At 35.8% G+C, this 14,941-nt stretch overlaps 1 protein-coding gene across 3 annotated transcripts in view; it reads left to right on the top strand.

Annotated features, from left to right (window-relative positions):
• LOC127801792 (amidase 1-like) overlaps nucleotides 1-10,454 on the top strand; it is a 31,871-nt gene extending 21,417 nt beyond the window's left edge. The window contains exons 4-10 of one of the 3 annotated variants that reach the window (XM_052337201.1): nucleotides 6,340-6,406; nucleotides 6,489-6,614; nucleotides 8,278-8,460; nucleotides 8,668-8,812; nucleotides 8,924-9,092; nucleotides 9,904-10,038; nucleotides 10,135-10,454. In XM_052337201.1, the coding sequence (XP_052193161.1) occupies nucleotides 6,340-6,406; nucleotides 6,489-6,614; nucleotides 8,278-8,460; nucleotides 8,668-8,812; nucleotides 8,924-9,092; nucleotides 9,904-10,038; nucleotides 10,135-10,341 (1,032 nt within the window). In that variant the 3' untranslated portion in view covers nucleotides 10,342-10,454. The remainder of the gene's footprint in view (nucleotides 1-6,339; nucleotides 6,407-6,488; nucleotides 6,615-8,277; nucleotides 8,461-8,667; nucleotides 8,813-8,923; nucleotides 9,093-9,903; nucleotides 10,039-10,134) is intronic. The other 2 variants (XM_052337196.1, XM_052337195.1) reach the window with 2 other exon arrangements.
• Nucleotides 10,455-14,941: the final 4,487 nt, after the last annotated feature.

The following is a 14,941-nucleotide window of genomic DNA, read 5'->3' as shown; positions in this document are numbered from 1 at the left end:
AAGTCCATCTCAGGATATGGGGCATTTGAGATAGAAAATTCGGAGTCAGGACAACTTCTAACAGTCAATGGTCATAGGTTGAAACCATATCAGGGTAGTGTTGAGGAGAATGAAGGAGTTGTGGATTTAGATGATCCATCATCATCTGATGAGTAGGGAAAGTTTCCTATCGTCTGGGAATCTGACGTTAAAAGACCACCTTTCCATTTAGGTTAAATGGATGTTTATAGATCTAAAAAAAAAAAAAATTAAATAAAAAAAATAAAATAAAATAAAATAAAAATAAAATAAAATAATAAAGAATTATATATATAAGTTGTTCATTTTCTGCATTACTTAATTAACTTTGATTCAAATAGTGTTTCTCTGTGTGCAGTCTAAATAAATTTTTTTTTGCATACGAGTTCATGCATTGAAGACCACCAGGTATGCCTATCTTCTATCCTTTTATTGTCGATTGAGGACAATGCGCAATTTAAGTTGGGGGGTAAGGTGTACTTGATTTTATTGGTGTTTGAAACTGATCTATTGTGCAAATAATTTTGTTAGACTCGATAATATTGTCTTGTGTGGTATGTATGATTTTATTGGGCCCCTAAAAAAAAAAATTTATTGGTGTTTGAAACTGATCTATTGTGCAAATAATTTTGTTAGACTCGATAATATTGTCTTATGTGGTATGTATGATTTTATTGGGCCCCTAAAAAAAACATTTATTAAAAAAAAAATCAAAAAAAATAATAATAATAATAAGAATAAGAATAAAAAAATTTAAAAAAATAATAATAAAATAATAATATAAAAAAAAAATTGAATTGAGAGAGACAGAATTGACGCTGGTGGTAGCTATCTTTTCTTGGGCAGTGCAATCACACTGCCCTATAAAGGATAAGGCACACTGCCAAATGTTGAAAAATGAGGCACCAAGCGTTGAAAAAGAGACGCCAAGCCTGACCCTGTAATTATGGCATGCCTCGAGTCGAGTGTAAAATAGTGATGGTCATTGCTCTATAAGAGACTCCATATCTGTATAAGGCAAGCCACCCTTCTTGAGCTCAGTCTTCTCTCCTTTGTGTTATTCTCCGATCAGGTACTCTCATCCCTTTTGTAAAGTTTATAGTTCTTTACTTTCTTCTTAGTATAGTAAAAAAAAAAAAAAAAATGGATCTTTATCTCTCAAAAATTCACAAGTACTATCCATCTCTCCCGCAGAATGATTTGAAAAAAATTTATGTTGCTAGGTGTGAAAGACTTAGGTTGTTGATGCTTAATAACATCCCTGAAGATATTCGTTGGCTGATCGAAGCAAAAGTTCGATTAGCTGGTGAAACTTCACCTAGTTTTAAGCATTTTCCAGGCTTAGGGAAGAGTAGTTTTGCGAAGAAATGAAGAGCGAAAAGAGTGAATGGTTGTTACAAATGTGCTCGATGGACCTGTAACACACGATGCAAATCTGTGGGGTTTACGTCCATAAATCGAGAAGATAAAATTAGTTTCATAAAGGATGGACTGAGTAAGGAGTCTCTGGATGATATCCGATTGACTCTTGAGACGCATCCGTGTGGAATAGTGCAAAGAGAACTTCTTGCTTTATGGACCCAGTTCAGAAGTGACCACCAACGCTATAGTCTTGGGAATCTGACTAAAAACGACCATGTTTGCCAATCTATAAGAAAATTGGATGGGAAGCTTATCCCCACTTCATAGAAAGTGTTTAAGCCGTTTCTGGACGTAAAACCAGAGGAAGATGTGAGCCACAATCACAACTACTTATACATACGCATGATTTTTGTTTGTATTTATTTCTTGTTGAATTGTTGTATAGCTACTTTTGATCGCCAAACTTCTTTTCAGGACATACAAAAGGAACAAACATGGAAGGCCAGTTAGTTCGTCGAATCAATACCATATGTGTACTTTGTGGCTCTCAACTTGGGAGCGATATTTGTTACGCACTTGCAGCGAGCGAACTTGGTAAAAAATTAGGAGAGAAAAAAATTAATTTGGTATATGGAGGAGGAAGTCGTGGATTGAATGGTTATGTTTCACAAGCTGTACATCTTGGAAATTCATCTGTGGTAGGTAGAATGTCAATCCCTTTAGCTGAACCACATATTTCCGGGATTACACGCGGTCAACTTATAGAAACGACTTCTATGTCTGAGCGCATGGCTTGTAAGATTTATCAGTCAAATGCCTTCATTGCTTTACCAGGAGGTTTTGGAACACTTGAAGAAATCTTTTGTATAATCTCCTGGGCCAAGAGTAATCTCCATACCAAACCTATTGGACTTTTAAATGTTAACCATTTTTTCGATGGGTTACTCTCTTTTCTTGATCAGGCTGTGGACCAACAGTTCATTTCTCGTTCAGCAAGAAAGATTCTCATTTCTGCATCCACCATTGATAAGCTGCTAGAGAAATTACATGCTTATGTTCCACAGTACGATCCTCATGAGCCTTGGATAAACTGGTCTAAGGCAATTAGTAACAAGCGCCAAAGGGGTCCGATTAATTTAGATTTATCACTGTGAGAAATGCTCTTTATTAAGATGGCTGAGTAAGGAGTACTTTTTGTACTCTTGAGACACATCTAGTTATTGTACAACTTGCAGAATTTTTCTTGGTTGTGTTCTTTAAAAAAAAAAAACAAAAAAAACAAAACAAAACTGTGGAATGTTGTTAGCAAAGTCTTTGATAAAATGGCTGAGTAAGGAGTACTTTTTGTACTCTTGAGACGCATTTTGCTTATCTTATGACTTGCATGAAATTTTTATTTTGGTGTGAAAATATAAATATATATATATATATATATGGTGTGCTCATTTGTTGTTTAAGTTTTAGCAGTTCATAGCAAAATGGACTTGTGGAGTTACAGGTATTCTTAACAACCCTAATTTATTACTGCAATTCAAGTTGGGGGGTGTAAGGTTTAGTTATGAATTATTTGGTTCATATTTAACTGTGAGTTTGCTATTGCTAGTTTGTAGTCTTGTGTGAATTGATTATCTTTATCTGCTCTTATTAAAAAAAAAATTGTGTTTTAAATAACGCTATTCCTAAAGTTTTGAAGTTATGCACTGATAGCCGGTTAAGTTTGCAATACGAAACATGAATGCATTGATTTCTCATTTGAAAACGTTTATGCATGAGAATAAGTAATTTACATTCATCAGGGATTCAAAATTTAGAAATTGGTTATCGGTCATAAAGTCAAAGGTAATAGTAATTAGCTGATTAGTACATTGTATGATCCCTCAACAGAAGTGGAGACTATTACCCAAGCAAGTGTTTGAGCCTAATAACCGTTAATTCTGAGTGAAATAACACTTACTCTAAATATGCTCTCTTGTTTATCTTATCTTTTCAATGGCTTCAAAATATCAATTCGCTTTGAATGTCTAGTATGATAGCGAATGAATTTGACTGGTTTCAAACTATGAATTAGATGACTGAGAAGCATGATAGGGGGATCAATTTCTTTCATTTTGAGCCTATTTTTTTTCTTTAAATCAACCTCTTGTTAGCCCATTTGAGCCATTTGTATTACAACTTCTTTCGTTACCCTTGTTTAACCCATAACCATATGAATTTTATCCAACCTGGTGTGATTTTGGGAATTAGTCTGTTTATCTATTTTCATATTTAAAAAGAAAAAGAAAAAAAAAAAGAGAAAAAAAAAAGAGAAGAAAAAAAAAAGTGAAAAAAAAGGGGGGCAAATTCTCTTAGCTATTCAGCATAACTGTTTCAAAATGAATGCTAAAAAAAAAAAAAAAAAAAAAATTCCCGACACACCCTTTGCACACTCTACCTTTTTTTTGACAACCCGTATTAACCTTATAGCCCCATTACAACCCAGTCTGGTCCCTTTTGATGCTATAAATCATGTGATCTCAGAATTCGAGTTTGGAGTAGGGAATCATGTTTAAATTCAGAAGTTACTCATCTATAGCATTATTCCAATCATGAAGCTATGTCAATTTCCTTGTTCTTTCATGAAAATACGTTCCTTGTATTTGGGATGGCACCGAGTTTTGAACTTGTTCTGCATTTACTCTTATAACGGTGCACCCCCTTGTGTGTACACCTGAGGAATCCTTTTTATTGGAGAGAAAATACATAGTAAGATTTGAAGTCAAAACTTCGAGGGAGTAAGTCTGTGTGTTGGTTATCCTAATTTCCATTCCTGAGATTGTATGACCTTTAACCAAAAATCTGATTTAGAATGCTAAATTATTTATTTAATTTTATGCATTTCGGTTTCGAATTTGAAATTTTTACATTCATACAGTTATTGTGAATAAAGTTTGGCAGGTGTATAATCTGATTGCTAAGGGACTAGCAATGTTTAAGTTGGGGGGTATGATTAGTGGTTAATTTTATAAAAATTTTGTTATAATTATACCCTTCTTTTGATCTTAAAAATAGTTTAAATTAGATATTAATATATATTTTATGGTTATATGCAAGTTTAAATTGAAAAATGAATGAAATGAAATTTTAAAGTAAAATTTAATAATAATAATAATAATATATAAAATTATATATAATACATATACATCATTATATGCATGCATGTAATATATATATAATATAATATAATATATATATATATATGTGCCATGTGTAATACATATATATAATATATAATTTATTAATAACATTAAATATTTTTTTTTTTTTTTTTTTAGGCATGAAGAATTAAAGCCCATGAAGACTTAAAATCCATGAAGAAATCAAGCCCATGAAGAATTCAAGTCCATGAAGAAATCAAGCCCATGAAGAATTAAAGTCCATGAAGAATTCAAGCCCATGAAGAATTAAGGCCCAATTTGAGCAACCCATGGAAGATATTATTTAGAGAAGGCCCAAGGATTATTTTTAATCATAATGAAGATTAAAAACCAATTTATAGAAATCTATTTTTATTTTTTATGTGAGAGCTTTATTAGGTGTGTTTTTTAGCTAAAATCCATTTAACTATTAGGTGGATATTATAGCTAAAATCCATTTAACTTTATGAATGCTTTATTAGGTATGTATTTTAGCTAAAATCCATTTAATATTAGGTGTGTATTATAGCTAAAATCCATTTAACTTTAAGTGTGTGAGTGCCCATTAGATATAATTATGTCTAGTTGAATAATTGAAATTGTGTGGTTTGTATTGCATCTTGTGGCCTATAAATAGATCACTTGATGGCATTTGTAAGTGTGATTATTATTCTTAAATCAAAGTTTAGTTGTTTCCTTATAATTCTCTCTTTGAGAATTGTTCTTGTTTTTTCCCCTTTTCTTTAGTATTCTCTCTTGTGATCTTACTTCCTTTCTTTCTTCTTTTAAATTCTTATGCTATTTATTATTACTTTATTATTCACCGCCTAAATGGCCGGTTAATTTGTGCCTTTAAATTTCTGCAATTTTAATTCTTGTCATTTAATTATTCACCGCCTAAATGGCCGGTTAGTTTATGCCTTTAAAATTTCTTGTCATTTAAATTCTGTTATTTAAATTACGTCGTTTAAATTCATGTCAATTAACTTTTAAATGGAAATGAGTAGCTAAATCTAATCTTGGGTTAAGGCAAGGACAGTGTCCAACGCCAATGATTCCCAAAGAAAGCTGCGCTTTAAATAAGTAACATTAATTTAAATTTCAGTATGAGTGTATCTTAATTATTGAGAAATCACTAGGTTTGGATTGGAGCGTAAGCCTAACTTAGAGCTTTCATGCCATGTATGAGAGTTACTAGAACTGGAAACACTATCATACCCAAACCCGGATGATTAATTTAGTTGTTTTGTGTATTAATTGCAATTGAATTTATGGTGGTTGCTTAAATTAGAATCCCGCATATCATGTATGGGGATTGCTTAACCTAGAACTATCATCATCTCTAATTGCATTTAATAACAAACCCTCATATCTGAAATTAAATTAATGTTGCTAAATCTTTTATGCTAAAATTTGGGAATCAACGGGTTGGCACTGAAATTGTCTTAACTCAAGTACTATCCAATTTTATATTCTCACTTAAAGTATTTATTTCAATTATTGCCTTAATTTATTTCCTAGTATCTGTTGTTTAAAAAACCATAAAAAACCTTTTTGCCAATTTATCCAAATGCGTGTGTGCTTGTGTGACATTCTTTTTATTTTGCCATAAATAAATCTCTCAATGGACGACCTGGACTCATTCAGAAAATATAAATTTAAATTTGGACTACAACTGCACTCGTACACTGACGAGTATAAACCTCTCACCTAAACAAAGAAAAAAATATAAAATTTTTATTGTGTTTTGTTTTATGTTTTAATTGCAGGGTGGGAGTGCAGTCAGGTACATGGAGGGTCTTCCAGTGGATCTGCCGTTTCAGTTGGTGCAACGCTTGTAGATTTTGCCTTAGGTGAGATTTGGAATTACTATAAGAAGTTGTATAGGATTTGGATATCTCCTTAAGTTGGAGCAGTTGGTCCTATTTTTCACAGGTACTGACACTGGGGGAAGTGTAAGAGTTCCTGCAGCATTCTGTGGGATTTTGGGGTTTCGGCCTTCTCATGGTGTTGTTTCAACCACTGGGGTCATTCCCATGGCACAGAGTTTTGACACTCTGGGTAAGAATCAGTATTTTCAACTCACAATCAACTGGAAGTGTTTTACAATTATCTTTATCTAGTGAATAGATGAGCCATAATTTGAAAAATGAACCAAGAGCATGATCAATATTCACGTTCATTTTTAGTGCTGAAAATTGTTCAAATGGATTTTGACCCTAAAAGTGAACTCTCTTATATCATGTGAGAACTGTAATCTACCATGTCACGGAATGTTCTGTTTCTGTTATAACTTCTACCAAGGCAGGTTTTCAAATCACTGTCTCCAACTTGTACCTTGTTGATATGAATACTACATAATCAGAAGAAAGGATTTGTCGATCCTTATGTATTTTACACTGTTATGTTTAAGTAATATGCTACTCCAAATTGAATAAGTACAATCATATCCACAGTAATAACTTATCTCCAAAACTTACTGGAAAAAGTGAATGGCATGATATTAGTTTCATGAATCAATTTTACATACGAGTTAGACTACCCAGTAGCTTTATAGTTCCTGCCAAATTAAAAGTTAGAATTAAATTTTTTGGAGGATCAAGGCAGCATTCTTATGTCAATGCAATTTGCTTATTATCTGATTAATATATAGATATTATTGGGGAATAGTCACACTTGTAATGATTTGAATCAGCATTTTCATTATGATATAATTGTATAACAATGGTACCACAACCCAAGAGGGAGGGGGGGGGGGGGAGGGTGAATTGGGTTAATTAAAATTTTTGATTGAAAATGAAATCTTTTTGCTAAAAATAAGGATTTAGTGAAAGTGAGGTTGAATGGTGGAAATGCTTAACAAAATAAATGGAATGAAAGATAAAGACAATAGAGGCACATGCAATATTTATAATGGTTCAGCCAAATGGCCTAACTCACTCCCTTAGCTTCTCACTAAGGATTTTAAACTCTTCACTATATCCTCCTATTTGATCACAAGTAGGCCCTTTAGTCCCCAAGACTAAGAAATACAACCTCCTACAATTAATGTAGGTCCTTTAGCACACTTGCTAGGAAAACACAACAAGAATTTAATAAGAGAAGATTTGAGAGACGAATCTCTCAGTTACAAGATCTCTCACAAGATACAAGGCTTGAAAGCAATTAATACAATGGAAGATGAAAGCCTTTAAAAGAGAGAAAAATTCAACAGTTTGAACACTTCAGAGTAGATGATATAATAAACACTTGTAATAAATTCTCTAAGAGCTTTAAATGATCCACCAATGCTCTATTTATAGTGCATCAGGAGCCATTTGAAAAATTTAGCCATTGGTGGTAGTTGGGGGGCATTTAATGAGTTATCGAACTAGCCGTTGGAGAAGCCTGCAAGAAAAACGGTCGATAGATTCATAGAATTGGTCGACAGATTAGTGCAAAAATTTGAGAATCGGTCGACATTTGGAGCAAAAATGGTCGACATGCTTAAACACGATTGACCGGTTTGCATGCAATGGCTGTCAACCGCTCACGGCCGAGAGCCAAAAAATGATCGGTTGATAGGCTATAAGAGCCGGTCAACCGCAAGGACCAAAATTGTTGACCATTTCTTAGAACTGGTCAACAATTTGTCCTTAGCTTTTTAAGACATTTTGTGTTTTTCATCATCAAAACCAAAACCAAGAGCAAAATAACACATTCTTTGAACACCAATCTTATACAGGATGGTTTGCTAGGGATGCTGAGACATTGTGCCGAGTTGGACGAGTATTACTAGAGTTGCCCGATGTTGATCCTGCAAAACCTAGTGCTATCATAATTCCAGAAGATTGTTTCCAGCTTCTGAGCATCCCAAGTGATCGAGTAACTATGGTTCTTGTTAAGTCAGTAGAGAAGTTATTCAGAGGTGAGTGAATGTGTTGTGCTGGCAGCTGGAATACTAATACTTGGAATTCCGGAAATTTCTACACCTGATAAATATTATATTGCTTTCATGTTGATTAGCATTTCATCACTGAAAGAAAGATGAGCTACTCTTAAAAATGTCATCTTTGATGCTAATCCTGTTTTGTTTTCCCTTAATGAGATTTAGCTGATGCATTTAATGATGCAGGTCAAATCATGAATTACACAAGCCTTGGGGATTATGTTAAGGACAATGTCCCAAGCCTGAAGCATTTTATGAGCAAAGGATATGAAAACACAGAAAATATTCCGTCCCTGGCAGCCCTTTCAAGTGCCATGAGGCTGCTTCAAAGGTGCAGAGTATTAGCAACATATGCTGGGGATTTTATGCATATATGATTGATGACTACAATAACACCTTAGTCCAAATGTTTACTATTAAATCAATTAACTTTCAAACACAGGTACGAATTTAAGAATAATCATGGTGAGTGGGTCAGAACAATTAAACCTGATTTGGGTCCTGGTATATCTGAACGGGTGTTCAAAGCCTTGAGGACAACAGATGAAAATATTGATGTCTGCCACTCTGTGAAGACTGAACTACGTGAAGCACTGTCTGCTCTCTTGGGGGTACTCTCTCTCTCTCTCTCTCTCTCTCTCTCTGTGAGAAGGCATGAACCATGAACTTTGTAATAGCTATTCTTGTACCTTGCTTGCACATCTATTGGATGAATCATTCACAATCATTAGGAGCTCTTATACATGGAAAGGTCTTCTGAAAATGCACTGGCAAATAGAGATGCTCTACCACTAATCACCAATTCTGGTCAAAAAGCGGATTCTTGTTTTGTGGGTGGAGTTTATCCATGGGTCGGTATTTCAGTATTTCTGTAAATTTTCCCTACTAATTTATTCTCCTTTACTTTGTGCTGCTTGTGCAAATTGCAACGCATGTGGTATATAATGTCACTGATATGAACGCGCATTGTTCTCTGATTAAAGACAACTCCATAACTTGGAGGAGGGGAGGTGAAAGTTCAAGATGACTTTGCTTGTTTTTTTGCATGGAATGATAGCAGTAGTTTTAGGTCACTCCATTCTCCATAGTATCTGCACTTAGAAAGGGAGCAAGATGTCTCATTTAAAATAAACAATTTGTCAATTTGAGTCAAATTCTTCTTAAAGTTTGAAGTGTAAGATGATGATCATTATGTTCAATACCCTTTTCCACTCAAGGTACCGGGAATTCATTTTATTTTATTATCTAAAACAAACAAGGATGGTCTATACTAACACATCCACGACAATTTTGTTACCTTCTTGGATTCAAATCTCACAGTATTGGTTATTTATATCAAGAATGAGTTCGTCCTGGATTCACGAACCAACAACTTACTTTCCCTATCTTTCCCTCATTGTACTTGTCGGATTAATTCTGTAGGATTTTGGTATCCTAGCAATACCAACAGTTCCCGGGCCTCCACCAAAGTTACAGACAGAGCCAACAACACTGGAGACATCTCAAGCCAGGGCTTTTTGCCTGTTGTCTATTGCTGGAATGTCTGGCTTCTGTCAGGTTCTCTCTCTCTCTCTCTCTCTCTCTCTCTCTCTCTCTCATGCATGTGTGGAGATGTAGGAACTGATTTTGTTTCTGGATCACAGTTAACCACAGGTGAGCTTACCACTGGGGAAGCATAATGGCCTTCCTGTAGCAGTTTCATTGTTGGCAAAGCACGGCTCCGATGGGTTGCTGCTGAATCTTGTTGAGATGCTTTATGAAACTGTCCAGGAACAGATTGATGATTCATGCTTGAAACTTACTCTGTTTCCATCTATGTGTGGTGATGGGCATTACTTAATTGACTTTAAAGCATTCTAACTCGCGGGTTCTCTGAAACCTGCGAACCATTGTATTTGTTGAACATCGGCAATAATTATGAGGCTTGTGCCTTATTTTTTTTAATTAAGTGTAATTTAAATTTTGAATTATAATGCCAGTCAGTGTCAAACCAATCAACTAAGTTAGTGCACACTTTATCCCTATTTGAAATAGACATTTTTTCTATTATGCCAGTGTCAAAAATGCCCGTTAGTATACTGACAAGTGGCAAGCACCAAGAGATGGAAGTCAGAGATTCATAAGTCATATCGTACGACTCTCCCATGGCTTTCTCCACCCATCACCTGTCCCTCAACTACGACTCTCTTTCTCTCACGTGTATGTATATAGGTGTATGTATATTTTACGTACACGCGGCCAGTGGGAGACCAGATGATCGAGGAAGGAGATCAATCAGCAGAGCAACGAGGGGAGGGGAGGGGAGGAGAGGGAGAAAGTAAGTGAAGGGAGATTGTTGGAATAAAACCTGAATTTGATTAGGATAATATGTACATTAACAATAAAAAGAAAGAATCATGTTAGATGTACAACCATTTTATACATCTTGAACTATATAAGGGGATATTATGACTAAAATATCTTGCATCTTACATGCGCCTCATGAGGGGGTTTTTTTGTCATTGGTACACCTTTATGTAGCCCAAAGAATACACAAAGGTGTACCAATAGTATTTTCCAAAAAGAAAACACAACTATTCAATGGATAGTGATTTGAAAAAAAAAATATAAAATCAAATTGAAGTGAGGTATGTCAAAATAAATATTCTTAAAAGCAAATTTCGCCTTTTCAATTGTATTAAAGGATCAATAGACGTCTGTCTTCCAAGATACATGTTGGGAAGAGTCGGAAGCTCAACCCGAATCAACCCTTATAAACTCAAATAAGAAACAACTAATTTCTTACACAAATGAACAGACAGAATCATATACAAAGCATAAAACAAATTAACGATATCAACACAAGAGATTTATCGTGGTTCACCCCGTTAAAGAAGACTACGTCCACGTTGAGCTTCGACAAAGGGAGATCGCTGCACTATAGGGATAAAAATTTACAACCACCGATTACAAACCAAAAACAACTCTCCGATCTCACTGTACAAAAATAATCCCTCAAAAATTTAACTCTGCCCTATAACCACAATCTAAGGTTAGAGGCTTACAACTCAAAGAACAAAACAAAACAGATCATCTATACAGAAAGAATGAAAATAAGGGAATAATCAGAACAAACCCTAGATGCAGCGGATAATCGGAGGCCGTCTCTTGCATCATCTCGAGGAGACTGTAGCTAATATAAGGGAGATTCAAGCGATAAAGATCGAGTCGTATAAAGGAGAGAGCAGAGCATCGATAATCGGGAGAGAGGCAAACTAAAAGACAAAGATCAGCACGTCAAGTGAAACGGCAAGGCGGTTGCCATTTTGGCCCTCCACCCAGGGCCTAAAACGTTATCGTTTTGGGTAGCCATAAGGGTTGCCAAATGACCCTCCTGCCCTGCCAGAAACGATGCCGTATTGAAGCTTTACTTACAACAATACAATATTTCTTTCAAGAATTAGTATAGCACAATACTAAACAGGCGAAACCAAATTTGATAGTATTCTACTTCTAAACTTGACGGAAAGATATTAGAATTTCTTGTACTTGGAAGTAATAGAAAATTATGAAAGTATGTTAGAGAATGAACGTATGAAATCAGTAACTTGAATGGTGCATTTGATTGCATACTTTTTTTTTATGAAAAATGATTATTTTTCACCCAAATTCTAGTTTTTGAGGTATTTGATTGGGCAAATTTTTTAGATAAATTCTTTTCCCATTTTTAGTCAGGTGATGCCTATTTTTCACTTTTGTTGGAAAAGATTTTCTCATGGGGGATTAGAATAAATTTTTCAGGGAAATAAAAATTAGCCCACGTCTCCATCCCCTCTCTGCAAATCATTCGAAGACTCAATCTAGTAGAGGAAAAGAAAAGTGGTTAGCAGTTGCGAGGAGGAGGAAAAGTAAGGCTAGTGGTCGCGAGGAGGAGAAGCAATGCGGTTGGCGGCAAAGCTTGAGAAGGAGGAAAATTGAGGTTGATGGTTGCGAGAAAGAGAAGTAGCGTGACCAACGACGAAGCTTAAGGAGGAGAAAGAGAAGCACGACCAATGGTCGCGAGGAAGAGGAGAAGCGAGGCCGACAATCATGAGAAGGAAGAGCAGTGCGACCAACGACGAAGCTTGGTACCAAGTTTGATTTGGGAGAAAAAGAGAGATGTAGAGAAAGAGGTGGGTTTGGGAGGGGCTCACAACAGATTAATTCAATATAAAATATTGGTAATCAAACACCAAAAATTGAAAAAATACAACAATTTATAAGTAAAAAATTAAAATCAAATACGTTTAATCGATAATTTCCATGCAAATTATTTCTAGGCAATTCAATTACCTAAAACTTATTCTCTTTCTATGCAAGTTTCCTACTTACAATCAAATGCACTCGAATTGATTTTTGATGAAGAGAATGGAATATGGAGGGTCCTATTCATAGTTTTCAAGTGTTCAATTGTGAAAAGTCATATTGTTTGACCCAATTTAATTGCATCTTTTCATATTTAGACGAGACTTGACAATTCAAATTGCACTCTCCGGCAAAAATACATATCTCTTCCCTCACACCTTTGACGTCTAAGTGGACATATCCACTCACCCGAACGAACATGTCCACTCACCGCACCTCATGTGAACAATCGTGTCCAATGTTGAAAATTGTTTCAATTTACGTATTTAATACCCATTAATTCAACGGGTGACAGCAAGAGCTCCTGGAAAAATCATACTCGCCGGCGAGCACGCCGTCGTGCACGGATCTACGGCGGTGGCCGCCTCCATCGATCTCTACACTTACGTCTCTCTCAGCTTTCCCACTGATTCTGGCACACCGCCACCACCCCGCAGTTTTGCATTTCCAATATTGTTGGGCTCTTCTTGCTCTCCCCGTCTCGTTGAATTCACTGGAATTATTAGTAATTCGTTCAGACTGCCTCTGCCTGTGCTTGTTAATTCCTAATGGTTGGTCATGGGTTTTGCCATTCAATTGGTAATTGATTGGTGGATATGGGAATTTGTCAAATTTATGCGACTATAGTGAAGAGAGAAGCCTAGCAGTATATTTTGGAAGTCTTTTGTGGATTAATTAATTGGGTATCCTTTTTCACGGAAAAAGAGGTTAATTTCACATAGTGAAGAGAGACGATGCCCGACGGTGATGAGCTTTCGGCTGCTAGAACTAGAGAGAGAGAGAGAGAGAAGACAACGATAAGTTATACAAGTCTAATATGTCGTGGACGCAACTCGCGACTTCTGTGTGAGCAAGCATCCCAAGATCTCCTGGGAGTATATTGTAACTTGCTAAAAGGATTTTATTATAGGCAGGTGGGATGATGTCCATTGAGCCCATTACACATGAAGCTTTACAGTGCAAGCCATACCATATTCCACATTCTTCAGCAATAACCATCATCAGCATCTGAACTCAAAGCTTCTCTCAGCTTCAGAAAAAGGATCATTCTTCTGCCATAACAAGTGAGATTATATATCAATAATAAGTAATATCACTACTGATATTGGTAAGGTGAACATCAAACGATGTCATTTCAACTTGGGGATAGGAAGGCCACGTGTAGCAATCGCAGGCTGCCTTGGGACACCAGCAGGATGGTCACACACGGCAACCATCCCTTGCTCTATCAGGTGCCCAGTTGCCTTTTCGTTGGAATATTGATTATGTTGCACGATCTGATCTCAACCACTCATCCTACCTTTATGAGCCTCCATCCTAGTCGTCCAGAATTTCTATTTATCTTTCTTCTAGGGATATAGAGCGTTAGATGAGAAAAAAGGAAAAAAATGAAGAAGTTGTCGTCTTCGGCCTAGGGTTTTGGGGGGTTTCCTTTGGATTTGCTCTGTAAATGCTTTGTATATGTTTTTCTTATTCTCTGGTTCAATAGGCATATGCTTCTAATCTATATTTGTGATTATTGGGGCGATTTTGTTAGTGAACCAGCGATATACAAAGAGTGTTCGTGAGTTGTTTGTGTGAGTGTAATCTTCGTTTATCATATAGTGCAATTAACTCTTCTCTCCAGAGCTCAAACATAACCCTATTTTTTGGGATAAACTACGATAAATCCTTAGTCTCTTCTCTTTCCCTTACTCTTTCAGTTTATGTTTATATTCTGAGTTTGTGTGTATGCTTCCAGCCATGATGGTAAGTTTCTTGTGATTGAACTTGTTATGGTTTTTCCCTAGAGATTTTTTGTCTGTTCGTAACAACTACATTCTTCATATCACAACAAGAGTGAGATTATATACCTCTCAATGCCAAGTCTCCTAAAATTGTGGGGCATTGAACCGTGCATGCATTCACTCTAGTTGTAGTCTGTAGCCATGCAAATGCAGCAGCAGGAATGAACTAAGGGATGGGGGAAGTAGAGAACAAAAAAAGAGAGAAGGGCTGATAGCAAAGGTTCGTTCAGCAAATTAAATGTATCATACCTGGCCGTAAAGACAGCTTTCCACCTTGTTTATAAGGTTGT

This window comes from Diospyros lotus, chromosome 5 (genome assembly GCF_014633365.1).
Source record: "Diospyros lotus cultivar Yz01 chromosome 5, ASM1463336v1, whole genome shotgun sequence".
Taxonomy (NCBI): Eukaryota; Viridiplantae; Streptophyta; class Magnoliopsida; order Ericales; family Ebenaceae; genus Diospyros; species Diospyros lotus.
Note: the sequence above shows the minus strand (reverse complement) of the source record. Positions and strands in the feature narration are given on the sequence as shown.